Source organism: Thalassophryne amazonica, chromosome 14 (assembly GCF_902500255.1).
Source record: "Thalassophryne amazonica chromosome 14, fThaAma1.1, whole genome shotgun sequence".
NCBI lineage: Eukaryota > Metazoa > Chordata > Actinopteri > Batrachoidiformes > Batrachoididae > Thalassophryne > Thalassophryne amazonica.
The window spans coordinates 9,306,618-9,325,696 of record NC_047116.1 but is presented as its reverse complement, the minus strand read 5'-3'; the positions used below and the strand labels follow the sequence as shown (position 1 = coordinate 9,325,696).

Below are 19,079 nucleotides of genomic sequence, written 5' to 3'. Positions count from 1 at the left end.
ATCCTGTCTATGGCTGATGCTGAGACCTGATCCATGCGTTTATCATGCTGCGTTTGATACTGTGGACCACTCAATTCACATGTCTGTCCCAGCAGGTTGGCCTCCGGGGGACTGTCTTGGAGTGGTTTCAGTCTTATTTGACCAACAGGACTTTCAGGGTGATGGTTAATGACTTCTCCTCCTCCACAGTTCCTCTGACCACTGGTGTGCCCCAGGGCAGTATCCTCGGACCGCTCTTGTTCTCTTTGTACATGCTTCCACTGAGTTCAGTCATCACCAAACACAATCTTCAGTTTCATTTTTATGCCAATGACCTCCAGCTTTATATGCCAGTTGTGCCTAATAATACAAGTGCTTTGGACTCCATACATAGCTTTTTTAAGGATATTAAGGACTGGCTGGCTCAGAATTTTATGCACCTTAATGAAGCCAAAACAGAGTGTATTCTGTTTGGAGCTAAAACTAACTCTGATCCAGATCTTGGCTCCCTGGCTCCTTATCGTAGGGCTGTGGTAAGGAACCTTGGTGTGCGGTTTGACGACTGTTTAAAATTTGAGAAACAAATTGACAGTGTGGTAAGAGCCAGTTTTTTCCAGCTGAGACTCCTGGCAAAAGTCAAACCCTTTCTAAGCCAAAAGGACCTTGAAAAGGCTATGCATGCTTTTATCAGCTCCCGGATTGACTATTGCAATGCACTTTGTTTGTATCACTCAAGGCTCTCTAAACTGACTCCAACTGGTCCAGAATGCTGCTGCTCGCCTGTTGACCAATACCAGTCCGTTTTAGAGTTGATTTTAAATTGTTAATGTTTGTTTTTAAAGCTGTAAATGGCATTGCACCTTCTTATTTATGTGACCTGTTAAAAACACACAACCCTGTCAGAGCACTTCGGTCTGCTGACCAAAACTTTCTTGAGGTTCCCAGGTCCAGGTCCAAACAATGGGGTGACCGTTCTTTTGCAGTAGCAGGTCCTAAGTCGTGGAATGCATTACCTCCTGAACTGAGGTCCATTAATAGCTTGCCTCTGTTTAAAGCTAAGTTAAAAACATACTTGTTCAGGGCAGCTTTTTGCACATAATTGCTTTGACACTTTTTTGTCTATTTTTATTCTATTTTGGATGCTCTTATTGTGTTTTATTTTGTTTTTCGTACTTTTCTTTTTATTTTATCTCTAGCTGGTGCTATTGGAAAGCACTTTGGTTCAGTGAAAACTGTTGTAAAGTGCTATAGAAATAAAACTTGATTGATTGATTGATCTCTTCTTGATTGGACTACTGCAATGTTCTATTTTCTGGTTTACTGCAGTCCAGCATTTGGGGTCTCCAATTGGTTCAAAATGCTGCAGCCAGACTTTTGACACGAATCAGAAAGTTTGACCACATTACACCTATTTTGGCATCCTTTCACTGGCTTCCTGTCCCTGTGAGATCAGATTTTAAGGTTCTGGTACTAGTCTATAAAATTGTTCACAGACTGGCACCTCCCTACCTAACTGACCTAATTAAACCTTACGTATCGGCCCGGGCTTTGAATTCTCAGGATGCAGGACTACTTTGTGGCCCTAGGGTGAATAAAAAGTCTGCAGGTCACAGAGCTTTCTCTTATCGTGTCCCTGTTCTGTGGAATGATCTCCCTGCATCAATAAAACAGTCAGATTCTGTAGAGACTTTCAAGTACAGACTTAAGACGCACTTATTTTCCCTTTCGTATGGCTAGCATACTGGCATAGTATAGTTCTACACTTTTTACTCTTATAATTAATAATTAATCAACTTTACCTAAATTCTGAATCTTTTAGTGAAGCTTAGGGCTAGTGGCCGGCGATCACCTTAGTATTTCCTGTTTTTCTTGTTGTTTAATGCTGACAAATTATACTGTATTTCTTGTCTTTCTGATGCCTGATTCGGTTTTTTCTCTGTTTAAGGTGCAGCTTCATCCAGTGTGGTATTTGTGCTGGGGATCCTCCTGTCCTGTGCACTAACAGTATTTCCTGTATAATTGTTTTGTAATTTGTGTCTGTAGCATGGCCAAAGCAGAGGGTCACCCCTTTGAGTCTGGTCTGCTTGAGGTTTCTTCCTCAGAGGGAGTTTTTCCCTTACCACTGCTGCTCTGGGTGTTAGTAAGGTTAGACCTTACTTGTGTGAAGTGCCTTGAGACAACTCTGTTGTGATTTGGCGCTATATAAATGAAAATAAATTGAAAATTGAAATTGAAAAAGTAAAAGTAAGTCCCTTCGGCTGCTCCCTTGTTTGCACTTGGGGTCGCCACGGCAAATCCAAGGTGGATCTGCATGTTGAATTGGCACAAGTTTTACGCCGGATGCCCTTCCTGACGCAACTCCACATTACATGGAGAAATGTGGCAGGGGTGGGATTTGAACCCGGAAAATTGAAATTGAAATTGAACTGAAAAAGCATCATATGTGATTGATTTCATCTGACATGAACCAACTTACAAACTCTTCATGTTCACAAAATCTGATTTTAATCAGGCAGATGCTGTTAGACACGGCGCTCCAACGTGTTTTTCAGGAATCTGACACAAAAGAACTGAGTTTACAGTAATGCACTCCGACTGAAGTCAACTTTGAAAGCATTTACTGAGAAAAGTGAAAAGGATGCACAAAGTCGCCGTCATTCTAAAAGCATGTATAAAAACAAAAACTTCTTAATTTATATATTTTTCAACCCAAACGCACACACGCAATATTGCTGCATTCCATGTAAGATGAAACTGGGAAGTTTTGATTTCAGAGTGTCATTTTTTACCTCAGTGCATTTGATGCACAGAGTGTAGGAGAAAATAAATTGTGTCTGCGTCCAGGTCCAGGTTTGTTCTGATGCATGCTTCACTTTAACTGAAGAAACTGATGAGCAAAAACTTTACAACATATTTTAATCTTTCATTGGAAAGATTTCACTTTGTGTGTGTATGTGTGTGATTTTTATTTTTTTTTTTTTCTTGTCAGAAAATGAAAATTCTGAATTACCAGTTCTTAAATATGGTATTCAGTGTTTTACATACATGCAAAGAGCTGCAATGATTAATTAGGTTAATTAACCTCTGAATTATTCATCAACTGTTAGATTTGTTGTTTGAAGTCTTTTGTGTGTGTGTGTGTGTGTGTGTGGGGGGGGGGTTATAGGGATAAAACTGTTTTGCTGTACCCTCCAGATAATCTGCACAATGCCAACAGCTTCTTCATGTTCAGGAGCTGCTCCTGGAGTTCCTGAAGGAATGAGGAAGAAGAGAAATGAATAAAAGGAAAGAAAAAGGAGTGACAGAGAATCAACAATTCGTTTGTGTCTAAATCCGTCATGTACTAAGCATCATATGAGGCTCCGCCCTCAGCAGTGTGTTTGGTGTAAACCTGTTATTCACGACAGGAACGTCAACGTCCACCAAACAGACGCACATTAATGTCTTCATTTGCATGCAGCACAACAAAATGCTTGACATTAAGATCAATTTTACAACTAAAACAATTAAATTGAAAATGTTTGTAATTATAGAAATCAAATATGAATATGTTAAAGAGCAGGGGTGGTGGCCAAGTGGTTAATGCGCTTGGTTTTGGTGCAGAAGGTTCTCGGTTCAAATCCCATCCCTGCCATATTTCTCTGTGTACTGTGGAGTTGCATCAGAAAGGGCATCCGGCATAAAACTTGTGCCAGTTCAACGTGGATCCACCTTGGATTTGCTGTGGCAACCCCGAGTGCAACCAAGGGAGCAGCCGAAGGGACTTACTACAACTATAAATATGTTAAAGACATTAAAATGGCAAGATTATTGTTAAACTCTTACAATATATTCAGCTACCTTTATAAATACTTGCTCTAGTTGTAGATCTATATTTAGTTTCTGTTTGTAATTAGCTTAGCAGCTCCTTTATTTTATTATTTTACCTACCGTGTCATGTAACTCTAATTACATTATTAATGGCTTGGGTTTTAAAGTTTTTTTTTTTTTTGTTTTGTATTTTAATTAGTATGCTATTTTTCTTTGTTGAAGTTCTTCATAAATTTATGTGCTAAATTGTTCTTGAATTAATGTTGTGGAGAACTTTGAGTTATATGGACACAACTGCAATGTATTGTTTTTTTTTTGTTGTTGTTGTCATGACATTTCCATTCTTAAGGTCTCCAACCTGAGCAAATGAAAATGTCATAATAACAGACATGAAATAATAAGACTAAAAAAAGGTGTTGTTCCAAAATGGAAAACATTGGAAAAAGGTTCCAGAATCCCACAGAGTTCTATTCAGGAGTTATTGAATCCCGACCCTTATTCCCAGTAGTGGGCACAGTTCTTAGCTAACCGCTAATTATTGAAGCTAATGTTTTAATTATCAGATTAGCTTTTCAGATTATTTTGAAAACCATCAGCAGACTAATTATCTAACGATAAATTTTGGTCCGATAATTTTTAGACCGTTAACATATTTTTGCAGGCGTGGTGAACAAAGCTTTACAGTTACAAACATTTATGAAGTCTAACATCAAAGATTTGAAGTGCCAGTAGATGGCAGTGTTCTATGTATTTTGACCCCAGTTATATCAGATGGTTGTCTAATCACAGCTTGACTTTTGGCTTTTGCAAATGGCTTTTTTTTTTTTTTTTTTTTTTTTTTTACAAAGTAAAAAAAGGCATATTTTACAGAATCACATTTATATGTAAACACCAACACACACCTCACATTAACATGATGTGAATGTGTCAACCAATCAGTGTTAGCAGAGGCTCATTTTACCCATTATCCCTTTGGCATCTGTCTGTTACAAAACTTCAGAAGTAGTGCATTATTTAAAATTAAAAGATATGTGTTATATTTAAATTGACAGTAATGGAGTTATTCTATCCAGATTAATTTGATTTATAAATCAAAACCAAAACTGCTTTATTTTCCAAGACGTCTGCCTCACGGCGACACTGCTATATGCTGTTAAGGAATAATGACATTTTTGTGTTTGTGTGCATGCGCGCGCTGGTGTGTGTAGAGTTGAGCTTAGCTCCTTTCAACTGCGTCACTGCTGCAAAATATGTAGTGAACAGGAGCTTCCAGAAGTGGGCAGGGTGCACAAAGACAGAAGTACTGAGTCATTGGGTCTGTAGTCACCTTTGACGGTACCAGAAGCGATCATGATGTTAAAACTCAAAATCAGCTTGTTAGTAGTTGCAATTATAACGTTTCCAATTCACTTAATCTGAATGTCTTTAAATGTGGGAGGAAACCCACACAAACACGGGGAGAACACACGAATCCCACACAGAAAGGCCACAGGTGGGAATTGAACCCATGACCTTCTTGCTGTGAGACAACAGTGCTAACCACTAAGCAATTGTGCTGCCACAGGAAATCTTGATCCAGATCACCTCCAAAATTTAATGGGTTCGTCCATGCCCTAATATGTATCTGTGGTGAAAATCTTGTCAAAATCCGTGCAGTAGTTTTTACGTAATCAGCTGACCATCAGACAGACAAATAAATAAACGCCAATGATTTTATTACGTCCTTGGCGGATGTATGGTCTATGGGTGATCAGGGTCTAAATGTGGTAAGGGACCAAGTGTGATGAGGGTCTAAGTGTGGTAAGGGTCTAAGTGTGATGGGGTCTAAATGTGATGGGGTCAAAGTGTGATGGGGTATAAATGTGATGAGTGTCTAAATGTGATAAGGCTCTAAGTGTGATGAGGGTCTAAATGTGATGACGGTCTAACTGTGATGGGGTCTAAGTGTGGAGATGGTCTAAATGTGATGGGGTCTAAGTGTGATGAGGGTCTAAATGTGATCAGGTCTAAGTGTGATCAGGTTCTAAATGTGAATGTGATGAGGGTCTAAATGTGATGAGGGTCTAAAAGTTAGATAGGGTCTTAAGCAATAGATGGCAGTGTTCTACTTATTTTGTCCCCGGTTATATCAGATGGTTGTCAGATCAACTTTTTGGCTTTGCAAATGGCTTTTTTTTTTTTTTTACAAATTAAGTTTAAAAACAAAACGACAACAAAAAAATAACATTACAAGACAGCTCTGTGGTGTTTGCACAGGTACAGTGCGAGCGGTTGGACGCTTGTATCCCCTCAGCAGCAGGATAACCTCACGACGGCTGACCAGAATAATATCAAACAGGTTTAATTTTCATTCGACCATACGATCGGCGATCAGGAGGTGGTCGTGAGATGTTAAACGCATCTTGTTACTCCATGTACACTACACGATGCAGGACGCGCGATTAACCTGAAACTTGGTCCAAAACATTCTCGCATGAATGAAAAATCATCTGAAAAAGGGCCAAAACTCGCACAGTGTAAAGCCAACATTTATGTGTCAAGACAAAATTGAGTGCACGTTTTACAATATCATCAACCGTGCGCACGGCACAGTATAATAAGATGAGCGAACATTCTCTCCACATGCAAAACATTTTGCGATGACTCTTCCAGGGCTCCATAAAAATGCCTGTTTTTACAAATAAAAAATGGAATATTTTACAAAAGCACATTTATCTGTAAACACCGACACACGTCACATTAACATGTTGGTTTACATAATGAATGACTGAACCAATCAGTGTTTAGCAGAGGCACTTTTACCCAGAATCCTTTGCGATCGGTCTGTGTTTGTTACAAAACCTCAGAATTAGCGCATTATTCAACATTAAAAGATATATGTTATATTTTAACTTTGTACAAATGACAGAATTGACATTAATGGAGTTATTCTATCGGTTTTAATGTTATTTATAAATCAAACCATAAGTCAGCATGACTTTATTTTCCAAGACCTCCGCCTGACCAGAGCATTGTGATTGATAGAGAGCTGGCTTCATGGTTGCGCTCAGTGTGCCTTTGTGCTGGAAGCTGTGTAGTAAACAAGAGCTGTCAGCAGGGGCAGGATGTTCAAAGACAAAAGTATGACCTCATTGTTTGGGTCTATTGTTACTTTTAATATTATTAGAAGCTATTGTGGTGTTAAAACTCAAATTCAGTGTATTAGTGGTTGCAAATGTACGTACCAGAGACAATATTGGGATTTATCTGTTATCTGTAACTTCTGATACATTTTGGGGTGCATGGTTTATCATTTTATCTTTATCAAAGATAACTTTTCAGTTATAGATTATCTGTTATCGAAGTAAATTTTTTGGTTATCTGTGCCCACCACTGCACCTAGTGGAGGAAGTGGGGAATTCGGAATATCTGGTTTTATGGCATTCTGCCTTATTCAGCTTGAGTCGTGCTCATTCATACTGAGTGTGAGGGGGACTAAGTGTGACAGGGGTCTAAATGTGATGGGGACTAAATGTGATGGCGACTAAATGTGATAAGGGTCTAAATTTGATGAGGGTCTCAATGTGATGGGGTGTAAATGTGATGGGGTGTAAATGTGATGAGGGTCTAAATGTGATGGGGTCTAAGTGTGATGGGGTCTAATTGTGATGAAGGTCTAAATTTGATGAGGTTCTAAATGTGATGGGGCGTAAGTGTGATGAGGGTCTCAGTCTGATGAGGGTCTAAATGTGATGGGGTGTAAGTGTGATGGGGTGTAGTGTGATGAGGGTCTAAGTGTGATGAGGGTGTAGGTGCATTGAGGGTCTACGTGTGATGAGGGTCTAAATGTGGTCAGGGTCTCAATGTGGTCAGGGTCTAAGTGTGATGAGGTCTAAACGTGGTGAGGGTCTAAATGTGATGGGTATAAATGTGATAAGGGTCTAAATGTGATGAGGGTCTAAATGTGATGAGCATCTAAATGTGATCAGGGTCTTTGTGTGATCAGGGTCTAAATGTGGTAAGGGACTAAGTGTGATGAGGGTCTAAATGTGATGGGGTCTAAGTGTGGTGAGGATCTAAATGTGATGAGTGTCTAAATGTGATGGGGTCGAAGTGTGTTGGGGTCGAAGTGTGATCGGGATCTTAACCAGACTTTCACTTTGCTGTTGCTGCACGTGTCAACAGAGGCTTTGTATCTTTGTGTCCTCGTACACACATAATGATACACAATCAAAAAGTCTTGTCCTCTGACGATGCTGCCTTCAGTGTCAAACTCACCCTGAACCTGTCCAGCTCCTTCACTCTGGAATAGAGCGTCTTCCCGACACAGGTGAGATCATACAGGGGCTGACACCAAACCAGATCCAGCAGCTCTTTGGAGAAATCACTCACAGGAAACCTAAAATATTCAGATTGACTCTGTTAGACCTTCTTGGGTTCATCAACAGGATTACTCCAAAAAAACTAACAGAAAAACATTTCGCCACCCTCATCTGGAAGAACTGTATTTAATTGAACATTATTTCATGTTAAGATTCTTCATTCGACCTGTGATGGAACAGAAACATCTGATTCAAGGTGTGGAGCCATTTAAAGATTAAAAAAGAGAAAACATCATGAGGTAGTTTTGCTTATAAATTCATACATCAATTCATGTAAATGAATAATAATGATGGGAGTGGTCTTGAATTTATAGCATTACACTGTGAGATAAATTGCTGGTGGAGTCTGAACTTTTTTATATTATTTATTTGTCCAAATTGAAAAACAGAATAATTCACTGAAACCAATTTTCACAGAATACACTCAATTTTGCTTCTGACTGAGATATTAAAGGGGTGAAGTCAAGAATGTTAATTATGATGTTTTAACAGTGAATAAAGACATTTACTGGACCAGTTTTCTCAAAGTTCCATTAAAATTTGCAATATAACTAAACTCAGTAGAAACTGTTATATTTTAGAGTGTAGCACAAAAAATAAAGAAAGGAACTGGATAGAACCAGTACGTGTTACAATACTTAAAAAAAAAACACAGAACTCATGGGATGTTTTGATCATCTTTATCATGACAGTAGTTTGTTGATAGCACATCAATAAGATACATATATTTTGTTTCACATATTTACTCCTGTAAACAGTGAAAGCAAATTCAAAGTTGTTAATATGAACATTAATATTCCTGCTGCAACACTGAAGATTGAAATATTGTACATCATAGCATTATCAACTACGTAAGATAGTTTTGGATTTTTACAGTTCTAAGTTGGGCTTGTCTGGAGAAATTCCATCCTTGCATGCATCCTTCTGTCAAACTTTCGTATCTTAAAACTCAGGAGCCATAAAACTCTCAAAATTGTAATTTTATACATTTATACTGGGAGGTCAAACCTCAAACCAAAAAAAAAAAAAAAATCATGCATTTCTGAAGTTTATAAATACCCTTTCTTTTTTATCTTTTTTTTATACTGAATTTTGTGTTTCAAGTAGGAATGTTGTGTGTTGGGGGGTTTGGCTGGACATTTGGGTGCTGTTTTCTTTTCTTTGCTCTCCAGGTGGTATGCAAACTGGTTTTTTCTGTGGAGAAGGTGCTGGCGGAAGAGTCCTTCACCCTCATCAGAACTATTGGCTGCACCTGTGGAGGATGTTCACGTGCAGGCCTAACAACTTGCAGCACCTGTGGATGATGCTCACGTGTAAACTTAAAGACTTTCAGCTGAAGCAGATAATTAGATGGCGTTCTGCATTTAAGCCATGAGTGATTCGAGCAGAATTGCCGGGAACTCGACCTTGTGACGTTCGGTTGTGAGACGCTGAGGACCGCGCCAGGGTTTGACACATCGTGCCTGTGAAGGAGGACGGGTGAGGGACACATGCTGTCAGCACACATCAGAGGTGATTATCATCTGAATAATCGTTAACAGTAATTTGGCGTTTTGTTACGCAGTATATTTGAACATTGATGAGAATTGTGCAGTTTGCTTCTCACTGCCGTGACGTACGGACTGATGATCCTCCACCTGTTGTGAGAAGCTGCTCATTTACATAAAGCTTAAATTCAGACCTGAATGTGTTGCTGATAGTGTGTGCCTCTGAAGGATATTTGTTGTAGCTCTGACTTACCTCACCTTTTCCATCCTTCACAGTCAGTTTGTCGTGTCCACCTGGGGGGTGTTCGGCAGTGAATCTGAGTCCAGAAGTGCCGGGCTTTGATCCATTTCGGCGCTGGAGAGCGCGCCGTCCTTCACCTTGCCAAGACAGCTGACTATTTATGTTGTACACGGATTATTGCACATGAGGGGGAATAAATTTGTTTCTTGGAACCGCTTTCTGGTTATTTAGCGCTGGGCCATTGTCAGATGCTGGTTCGGTTCTCTGACCCGCGTCAGCACATAACAAGGAATGCACAGATGCCCTGAAATGCTCACATTGCCCACTAGATGGTGAAAAAGCTGCTGTAATGTGCAGCAACGTCTCGACTGTTTATTAATTTGAGAAGTTATCTTTTGGCACAAATAAGACGGGCTGACAGCCAAAAATTAATTTACAGTTGTGACCGTTGCCATATGGGCAACTTACTTGTAGTACTAACAGCAACAGAAAGTTCAGATTAACTGAATGAAATGGTTTTATTACCTTCCAAAATCCCAGTGGGAAAGAACTCGACCGGGAATTATCGCCTCAGAGCCGCTGTGACAGCAATCACAAAAATATCTGCAATAATAATGTGTTTTTTTCATGAGAAGCTGGAATAACTGTCTATAGTAATATGTCTAGTGTCTTCTACAATGTTGAAATTCTTTAAAGACATAATATTGGTAACATCAAGTGCAGCGTACCTGGCGAGGTATTCACAGTACCGCAGTTTCTTGATGTACCCTGTTTGCATGAACACAGATGTATTTTGATCACCTACACCAGATTGTTATTTTTACAGTGTTTTTGGTAAAAACAGTTGCATGTTATCACTCTTGTCAACATTGTTGCAGTTATTGTTCTGTGCTACAAATGACAAATGGCCAGAGGTGGCAAATCCAGCTTCAGAAAGTAAAAGTCCAGCCACATACAGTGGCTTGCAAAAGTATTCAGCCCCTTGGTATGTCACACATTTTAATTTGTTTATGGCGTTTCAAATACAAAAAGTAAATCAGGCTTCTCAATATAAAAATTTCTAAAATGATCTTCCTTAGACTCAAACTGATATTAATTAAAAATTTAAAAGCCAAGATGATGGGTTGCACAAGTAATCAGCCCCTTTGGTATAATATCTATAAATCAGTTTAATTGCCAGTTTTCTTCAGACAATTCAGGGGATGGATACATGAACATTTCAAAGTCAGTGAATATGTCTTGGACTTTATTTACATCAGTTATGAAGAAATACAAACAGTATGGCACTCTGGTAAATTTGTGTGGAGTAGACAGTTCTCAAAAACTGAGTGACTGTACAAGAAGGAGAAGAGTGAGGAAAGCCACCAAGACACTCAGACAACCCAGAAGAAGTTTTAGGCTTCTGTGGCTGTGATTGAAGAAATTGTGCACAGTGCAAATTCTGCATTTTATAAAGCTTCATGATGAAGTGGTATAGACGAGGGTCTTCTTTCACTGAAACAACAAATCTAGGCTTGCATTTCAGATGTACCTTCTGGCAAATTGTAGGTGAACTTTCAGGTCTTCTTTTTAAGAAAATCCTCCTCTATACCACTTCATCATGAAGCTGTATAACTGGGGATATAAAATGACTTGTGACTTGGAAATGTTCATGTATCCATCCCCTGACTTGTCTAAAGAAAACTGGCAATTAAACTGATTATTTACAGGTATTACACCAAAGGAGCCCATTACTTATGCAGCCCATCATCTTGGCTTTTATTTTTTTTTAAGTAATTTATATCAAGTTGTAGAGATTTACTTTCAGTTTGAGTTTAAGAAAGATCATTTTAGAAAATTTTATATTGAGAAGCCTGATTTACTTTTTGTATTTGAAACGCCATAAACAAATTCAAATGTGTGCCACTGTATTTGTTCCATTTTCCTAATAAACCAGCTGATTGTAATTAGTTTAGCTCTTCAGGCAGGTGGATGAGCTAATTATTGAGATCACCTGTTTTAGGTTCACAGGTAGAAGCAACACATGGGAAGGTTTTTACTTTCTGAAGCCGGATTTGACACCTCTGCAAATAGTCTTAAATTTTAACACACACCAAATGATCCTCCCCCTCATTCTGCCACTTTTTGTCCAAACGCTCATCTTTTAATTATTTCATCAGTCCAACACTCACTGGGCTCCACTTTTGTCCCACAGCCAGCACACAGAAAGTGCTGCGAAGCCACGACCTCACTGCGCCTGTAAAACCAAACACACGTCAGGCCTGTCTGTTTACTGTACGCCTGTCTGTTTACTGCACACCTGCCTGTTTACTGCACGCCTGCCTGTTTACTGTACGCCTGTCTGTTTACTGCACACCTGCCTGTTTGCTGTACGCCTGCCTGTTTGCTGTACGCATGTCTGTTTGCTGTACGCCTGCCTGTTTGCTGCGCGCCTGCCTGTTTGCTGCACACCTGCCTGTTTACTGCGCGCCTGCCTGTTTGCTGTACGCCTGCCTGTTTGCTGTACGCCTGCCTGTTTGCTGCACGCCTGCCTGTTTGCTGCGCGCCTGCCTGTTTACTGTACACCTGCCTGTTTGCTGCACACCTGCCTGTTTACTGCGCGCCTGCCTGTTTACTGTACACCTGCCTGTTTGCTGCGCGCCTGCCTGTTTGCTGCGCGCCTGGCTGTTTGCTGCGCGCATGGCTGTTTGCTGCGCGCCTGGCTGTTTGCTGCGCGCCTGCCTGTTTGCTGCGCGCCTGCCTGTTTCCTGCACACCCAAGGGCGCAATTTAGAACTAGAAATTGGGGGGGACATAGTGCGAGGCCCGCAAGGCCGAAGCCCATAGGCCAGGGGTCTGGGGGCCTAAAGCAGCCCCCAGAAGCCAACGGTTTATAGATAAGCTCAGATGCATTCTGAGCATCCAGAACAGTAATTTTAATTTTTTGAGAAGACCATAAAGTGGACACCATTTGACTTAAACAATTTGAAACTGTGGATATAAGTACTTTATTCTGAGAATAGCCAGCATTGATTTTATTAACATCCTGGTGTAAATAAGGTATCACCACATGTGTAGAACTCAAAAAGAATGATAGGTTGAGTTTTCATTAAAAAAACAACTGCAATGTGGTAACATGTATTCATAAATATGAAAGAACAGGCTCTTAATAATTATTAACTATCGCATACTGTATTTTTTTTCTCAAGATTTGTTTTTGCATAAGGTTGAAAAAAACAACAGATCATAAGTTTAGGATAAATTACTTATCATGATTTTATTTTTCGAAGTGGCACTAATGACAACACTCGTACTGAACATAATTTCACTTGCCTAGACTTATTTTGGAGATCAAGCAATAATTGCAGATGGGCTTTCTGAGGTCCCAGATAGCTTTTCTGATTTCCTTTTCTAACTTTCAGAATTTAGTAAATTAGCATATGGTCCATTGATACTTATGTGTAGACACTAGTCCCTAGAGGCAACTATTTTTGGTTTCAAATCTGGGCAAATGAAGTCCCAGAAAATTCCCAATGTGACAAACAAGAAACAGGTGTTGTAAATAAGTCAATGCTGCTAAAAATACAAACTTGCAGAAACAAAGATACTATTCTGACATGGTTTGCACATAAGACTGACATAGCATGTTTCAAGTACACACATATATGTCAGAAGGTGGGGGGGACATACCATATTCTGTCCCCCCGGTTGAAAAGGTGGGGGACATGTCTCCCCTATCCCCCACCAAATTGCACCCATGTGCACGCCTGCGTGTTTCCTGCACGGCTATGTAACACAGGTTAAAATCAGATTTGTAAGGGCAGTTCAGTATTTTCTCACACTCTTCTAGCCCTTGAACGCATCACTGTATGCGCTTGGCATCATGTGACTCGAGTCACAGGTGGTGTTTAGCCAACCGTTTTACATGGAGTGACTATATAAACCTGCTCCGGCTTCCTCTCATTCAGTGTGTTGCAGTTGTGACTCACACGGGAGGTCGGTTTCAGTAGAGTTCCGGTGTCAGGAGCTCAGCACTCACATTGTAAACACACCTTTTGAAGTACAGACAATAAGACAACATGGGGGCAGCAGAAGTTCATCACAGGTGCTACACCTCCTCTAAATAACCCTCTCAACTTGGGAGAACGTATCATCATCATAATCGCCTGTAAACTCACTATCAACGCCATCCACATCCTCGCTTTGCCATTGTTTACATACACTGTGAGACAGCGCAACTCTGCTGGCGCTGCAGTGCATTTTGGGAAGCACAGGGGACCACCAGGGGGATTATGGGAAAAGCTGAAGTACCAAATTAGATGCATGGAGGGGAACCAGGTAGAAGAGTTGCTGCAGGTTCATACCTACAAACAATTGTTACTTTTACTCTCTTTGCTTTCATGTGCACTTTTAAGTTTGCTTTGTGGTTTATATTGTTCAGATAACAAATCTCCGGGAGGCTGGAGTTCTGTAGTTTGCTGTGCACGGAACTGTGATGGAATTGGTGAGTGTTGAAGGAAATGTTTGTTGTTATCATGCTAATGTTGATGCTAACAGATTAGCACAAGCATAATATACCCTCTGTATTTTGCTGGGACAGCCTTGTGAATTGGAGAATTTAAAGCACATATGTGAATTCAAATACACGTATGTATTTGTTCATTTGTGATTTATCAATCAATCAATTCAATCAATTTTTTTATATAGCGCCAAATCACAACAAACAGTTGCCCCAAGGCGCTTTATATTGTAAGGCAAGGCCATACAATAATTATGTAAAACCCCAACGGTCAAAACGACCCCCTGTGAGCAAGCACTTGGCTACAGTGGGAAGGAAAAACTCCCTTTTAACAGGAAGAAACCTCCAGCAGAACCAGGCTCAGGGAGGGGCAGTCTTCTGCTGGGACTGGTTGGGGCTGAGGGAGAGAACCAGGAAAAAGACATGCTGTGGAGGGGAGCAGAGATCGATCACTAATGATTAAATGCAGAGTGGTGCATACAGAGCAAAAAGAGAAAGAAACAGTGCATCATGGGAACCCCCCCAGCAGTCTACATCTATAGCAGCATAACTAAGGGATGGTTCAGGGTCACCTGATCCAGCCCTAACTATAAGCTTTAGCAAAAAGGAAAGTTTTAAGCCTAATCTTAAAAGTAGAGAGGGTGTCTGTCTCCCTGATCTGAATTGGGAGCTGGTTCCACAGGAGAGGAGCCTGAAAGCTGAAGGCTCTGCCTCCCATTCTACTCTTACAAACCCTAGGAACTACAAGTAAGCCTGCAGTCTGAGAGCGAAGCGCTCTATTGGGGTGATATGATACTACGAGGTCCCTAAGATAAGATGGGACCTGATTATTCAAAACCTTATAAGTAAGAAGAAGAATTTTAAATTCTATTCTAGAATTAACAGGAAGCCAATGAAGAGAGGCCAATATGGGTGAGATATGCTCTCTCCTTCTAGTTCCGTTACCAGGATTTAGTTGTATACACAGGAACAGGAAGTGAAATGTAAGATTACGCTAGCTAGTTAGTCTTACCCTGAGCTCTTACTGGTCCTGTTTATTTAATGCAGGCCAGGTGCCCCTGTTAGGGTTGGGAGGATGGCGAGCTACTGAACAAACGGATAGGAGCCGGAGGAACTTACAACATCTGCAACCTCCTCACTGGTCTGGTAGGAGGCTGTCGCAGCCTGTACTCTGTCCCCTCCCTGTCTCACTAGACTGATCTTAAGGGCCCGGTCCCACTGGGGAGAGGATTAATTGTGCATGAATTGAGTATACAAATGTTGGGCGTCATTGTCGTCCGCAACAAAATTGCCTAACAATGACAAATTACTCAGTATGAATTACAGATATATTAGTAATGTATAGCGAATATATGACGAACAATCACGGATGTATAATGCATGTATTGAGGAAACGGATTGGACGCATAGCAATTATCACAAATATTACAGATGTATTGAGACTGCATCGTGTATGAGTTGCGGCAACAGCGGTTGTATTGTGCATGCGCGGCATCTGCATTGCGGTCATAAAAGAAGCACACTCCGGTCTTTCGGCATCACTATTCACACCAACACCACAGCCTCTGGAGCAACTGCTGGACTTGGACAGGTTGATTGGTATGTTGTTGGATGGCAGCAACTATCACACTACGTCTTTGGGGATCCATAATTACATCAGTACGTCTCCACAGCTGGACTGGCAATGACTGGAAGATATGTCAATGTCTGCCACATATAGTACTTTGGGTTTACGTGAAGTGTTTGTTATGCATTTGCAAATTGTCCGCAAATCAGATGCACAGCAGATGTAATACAAATGCTTTATTTGTGGCCGCTCTGTATGCATTCGCTACAATTTATTTTAGTCTGTGATGTGGACGTGATAGGCACGCTATATAACCGTTTTACACATTCTCCCAGTCCGCTGCCAAGCCACAAGTCCCTGTCACTTGCAGATATCTGCGGATAACGGTGGATATACAGCACATAGATTGTGTACGTAGTGAGTATGTAAGTGCCGGGTCCCACTGGCGTTTAGGAGGATTTGCGTATGGATTGCGCACAAAATTGGCTCATATTCGCTTAACATCCGCAATATGCGTGAAACATGCTGGTATGAGTCGGCTGACACCCGCGCACGTCCGCAATTATCTGCCGAGGCACATTTTTCCGTTACCAGGATTTTTGAGCTGCACAAAATTTTGGCTGCAGATGACATCCGCCTTACATACTCCATACATACACAATACATACTCAATCTGTGCGCTGTATATTTGCCATCATCTGCTGATATCCGCAACTGACAGGGATTTGCGGCTTGGCAGCAGACTGGGACAGTGTGTAAAACGGATATTTTGCGTGCCCATCATGTCCACATCACGAACTAAAATAGGTTGTAGCGACTGCATACAGATTTGACACGAATAAAGTGTGTTTATTACGTCTGCTTTGCATCTGATGTGTGGCGGATGCAAATCAGATGTGCTGTGTTCACAGCTGGATGCCGTTCTTTGTTCTATCGGATGCTGCGTATATAAAATAATTATTTTGTGGTGGATTAATCATTTTATTCTGCAAATTGCCTGTTGAAAACGGCTCTAATCACCTCCTGAATCACAGGAAGCTGCAGCTTTTTCTGCAGCTTAAGCTGCAGAAAGCATTTTGAGCATCTAAAAAGGTAATTATTTGACTTGTTTACATTGTCAAGGCTTGATAAAACAGTTGGGTGTTTTTTCCTTCTTGTCTGCAGCTGTTACAGTATTTATTCCTATGTTTATAACAGATTTACCTTCTTGTTATAATCGTTCAGATGAGCTGCGCACTGATGCGATCCGCTGACGTCACCACTCGCCCTGTTCACTGCTTGTTTACTCCAATCAACTTGTCCAAGTCCAGCAAATGCTCCAGAGGCTGTATTGTTGGTGTGAATAGTGATGTCCGGCGACGGCCCGAGTGCGCTTCTTTTATGACCGCAATGCAGATGCCGTGCACGCGCAAACACGTGCATGATGCATTCATAAAACACCCATAATACTGCCATGATAATTGCAATGTGTCGGATCAGTTTCCTCACTACATGCATTATACAACCGTGATTGTTCATCATATATTCGCTATACATTATTAATATATCCATAATTCATAGTGGGACATTTGCCATTTTTGGCCATTTTTGTTGCGGATGACAGCAAATGCCCGTAATTTGTATACTCAATTCATGCACAATTAATCCTCTCCCCAGTGGGACAGGGCCCTAAGGTGGATGTCATCCGCAAGCACAATTTTGTGCAGGTCAAAAAATCCGGGCAACAGAAAAACCTGCCTCTGCGGACGTGTGCGGATGTCGGCCGACTCGTACAAGCATGTTTCATGGATATTGCGGATGTTTAGTGAATATAAACCAATTGTGTGTGCAATTCATGCACAAATCTTCCTAAACGCCAGTGGGACCAGGCCTTTACCTACGTCCCTTCTCCATAATGGGCATTTGCGTATGCACATTTCCTCGCTAACCATAAGGACAATTACATGTACAACCGTGTGTGTTTAGCTTTGTGGTTGTAGCAATCAACAAGTTCTGCTGGGGGATGTTGAATTGCTGTGTATTTGGTGTTGCTGTTACCCAGTCTTGTGCACTTTATTAATTACTGGATCTTAATTGCAGAATTGTAAATACTGGGTATTTATTTTTGTGTTTTTTTTCACTTGGTTCAATACATGGTATCGGCACCAAACTTGATTCAATCTGTGTTTGTTGTTATTAATTATTTGCTGACCACCAGCTCCAGAAATCATTCCTAGACTTCTGATTTCGCCCATGATATCTATAGTTTTAATACTTAGAAATGATCTATATTAGTGCTACACCAGCGCTACACCTGCCTGTTTCCTAAAGACTGTTTGGCCGACCTGTCTGTGTCAGGAGTTGAGTTTTTGGTTTTGGTTGCCTGTTTATTTTGTTCTGTTATTTTGTGTATTTCATTGGGTCTGTCCCTTGCTGGGTTTTTCTGCTTAGGGTTGTCTCTCTCTCTCTCTCTCTCTTGCTCTCGCGCTCTCTCTCTCTCTCTCTCTCTGGCCACGCCCTGTTTCTGGTGCTTTCCATGTACACCTGTTTCTGATTTGCTCATTGCCACCTGGGGTTTTATAAGCTCACTGAGGTTGTTTGTCTCTTGTCAGTTTGTCGTGCCCTGTGCCTTCATTCCAGCTCTGTATCTGCATTCCATAGTCCTGCCTGCCTCCTTGTGTGTACCTGACTTCCAACCTGTTGCTTTGACCACGCCTGTTTGCCTGATGATTTTTGTACTGTTGTTTTTTCTGGACTGCTTACTTGTGTACCGACTTCCGCTAACCACCATCATAAAGTCTTCTGAAAGCCAGAGCTGTCTGTGTGAGCCATGCATTTGTGTCCTACCATTCCTGACCATCCAGCCTGATAGTCTATGTTCCTGTTGCCTATCTCTCTATTTGCTAAAGACCTGTCTATTGATTATAGACCTGTGTGTTAATGACTGACCTGTGTGCTGGTTGAACAGTGAAGATGATCTGGAAGGGTGGTGGTGCCCAGTTCACAGTCCCTCTCATCCTCGTCCTCAGCCTGATCTCGTCTCTCAGGCTGCCGTCCCTCACCGTCACATCTCCTGTTCCTGGCAGCTGGCAATATTTGAGGCAAGAGGAGCAAAAAATACATTTTAGGAATTTTCAAACATGGACTCAAGAGTTGGA

At 41.0% G+C, this 19,079-nt stretch overlaps 1 protein-coding gene across 2 annotated transcripts in view; it reads right to left on the bottom strand.

Moving 5' to 3' along the window:
- The window catches only part of rubcnl (rubicon like autophagy enhancer), a 59,701-nt gene that overhangs the window by 27,156 nt on the left and 13,466 nt on the right, over positions 1–19,079 (bottom strand). Inside the window, exons 9-14 of one of the 2 annotated variants that reach the window (XM_034186786.1) lie at positions 18,871–19,007; positions 12,050–12,114; positions 10,607–10,646; positions 10,404–10,481; positions 8,047–8,167; positions 3,168–3,229 (exon numbers count right to left, since the gene is read on the bottom strand). In XM_034186786.1, coding sequence (XP_034042677.1) covers positions 3,168–3,229; positions 8,047–8,167; positions 10,404–10,481; positions 10,607–10,646; positions 12,050–12,114; positions 18,871–19,007 — 503 coding nt within the window. The remainder of the gene's footprint in view (positions 1–3,167; positions 3,230–8,046; positions 8,168–10,403; positions 10,482–10,606; positions 10,647–12,049; positions 12,115–18,870; positions 19,008–19,079) is intronic. The other variant, XM_034186787.1, reaches the window with a different exon arrangement.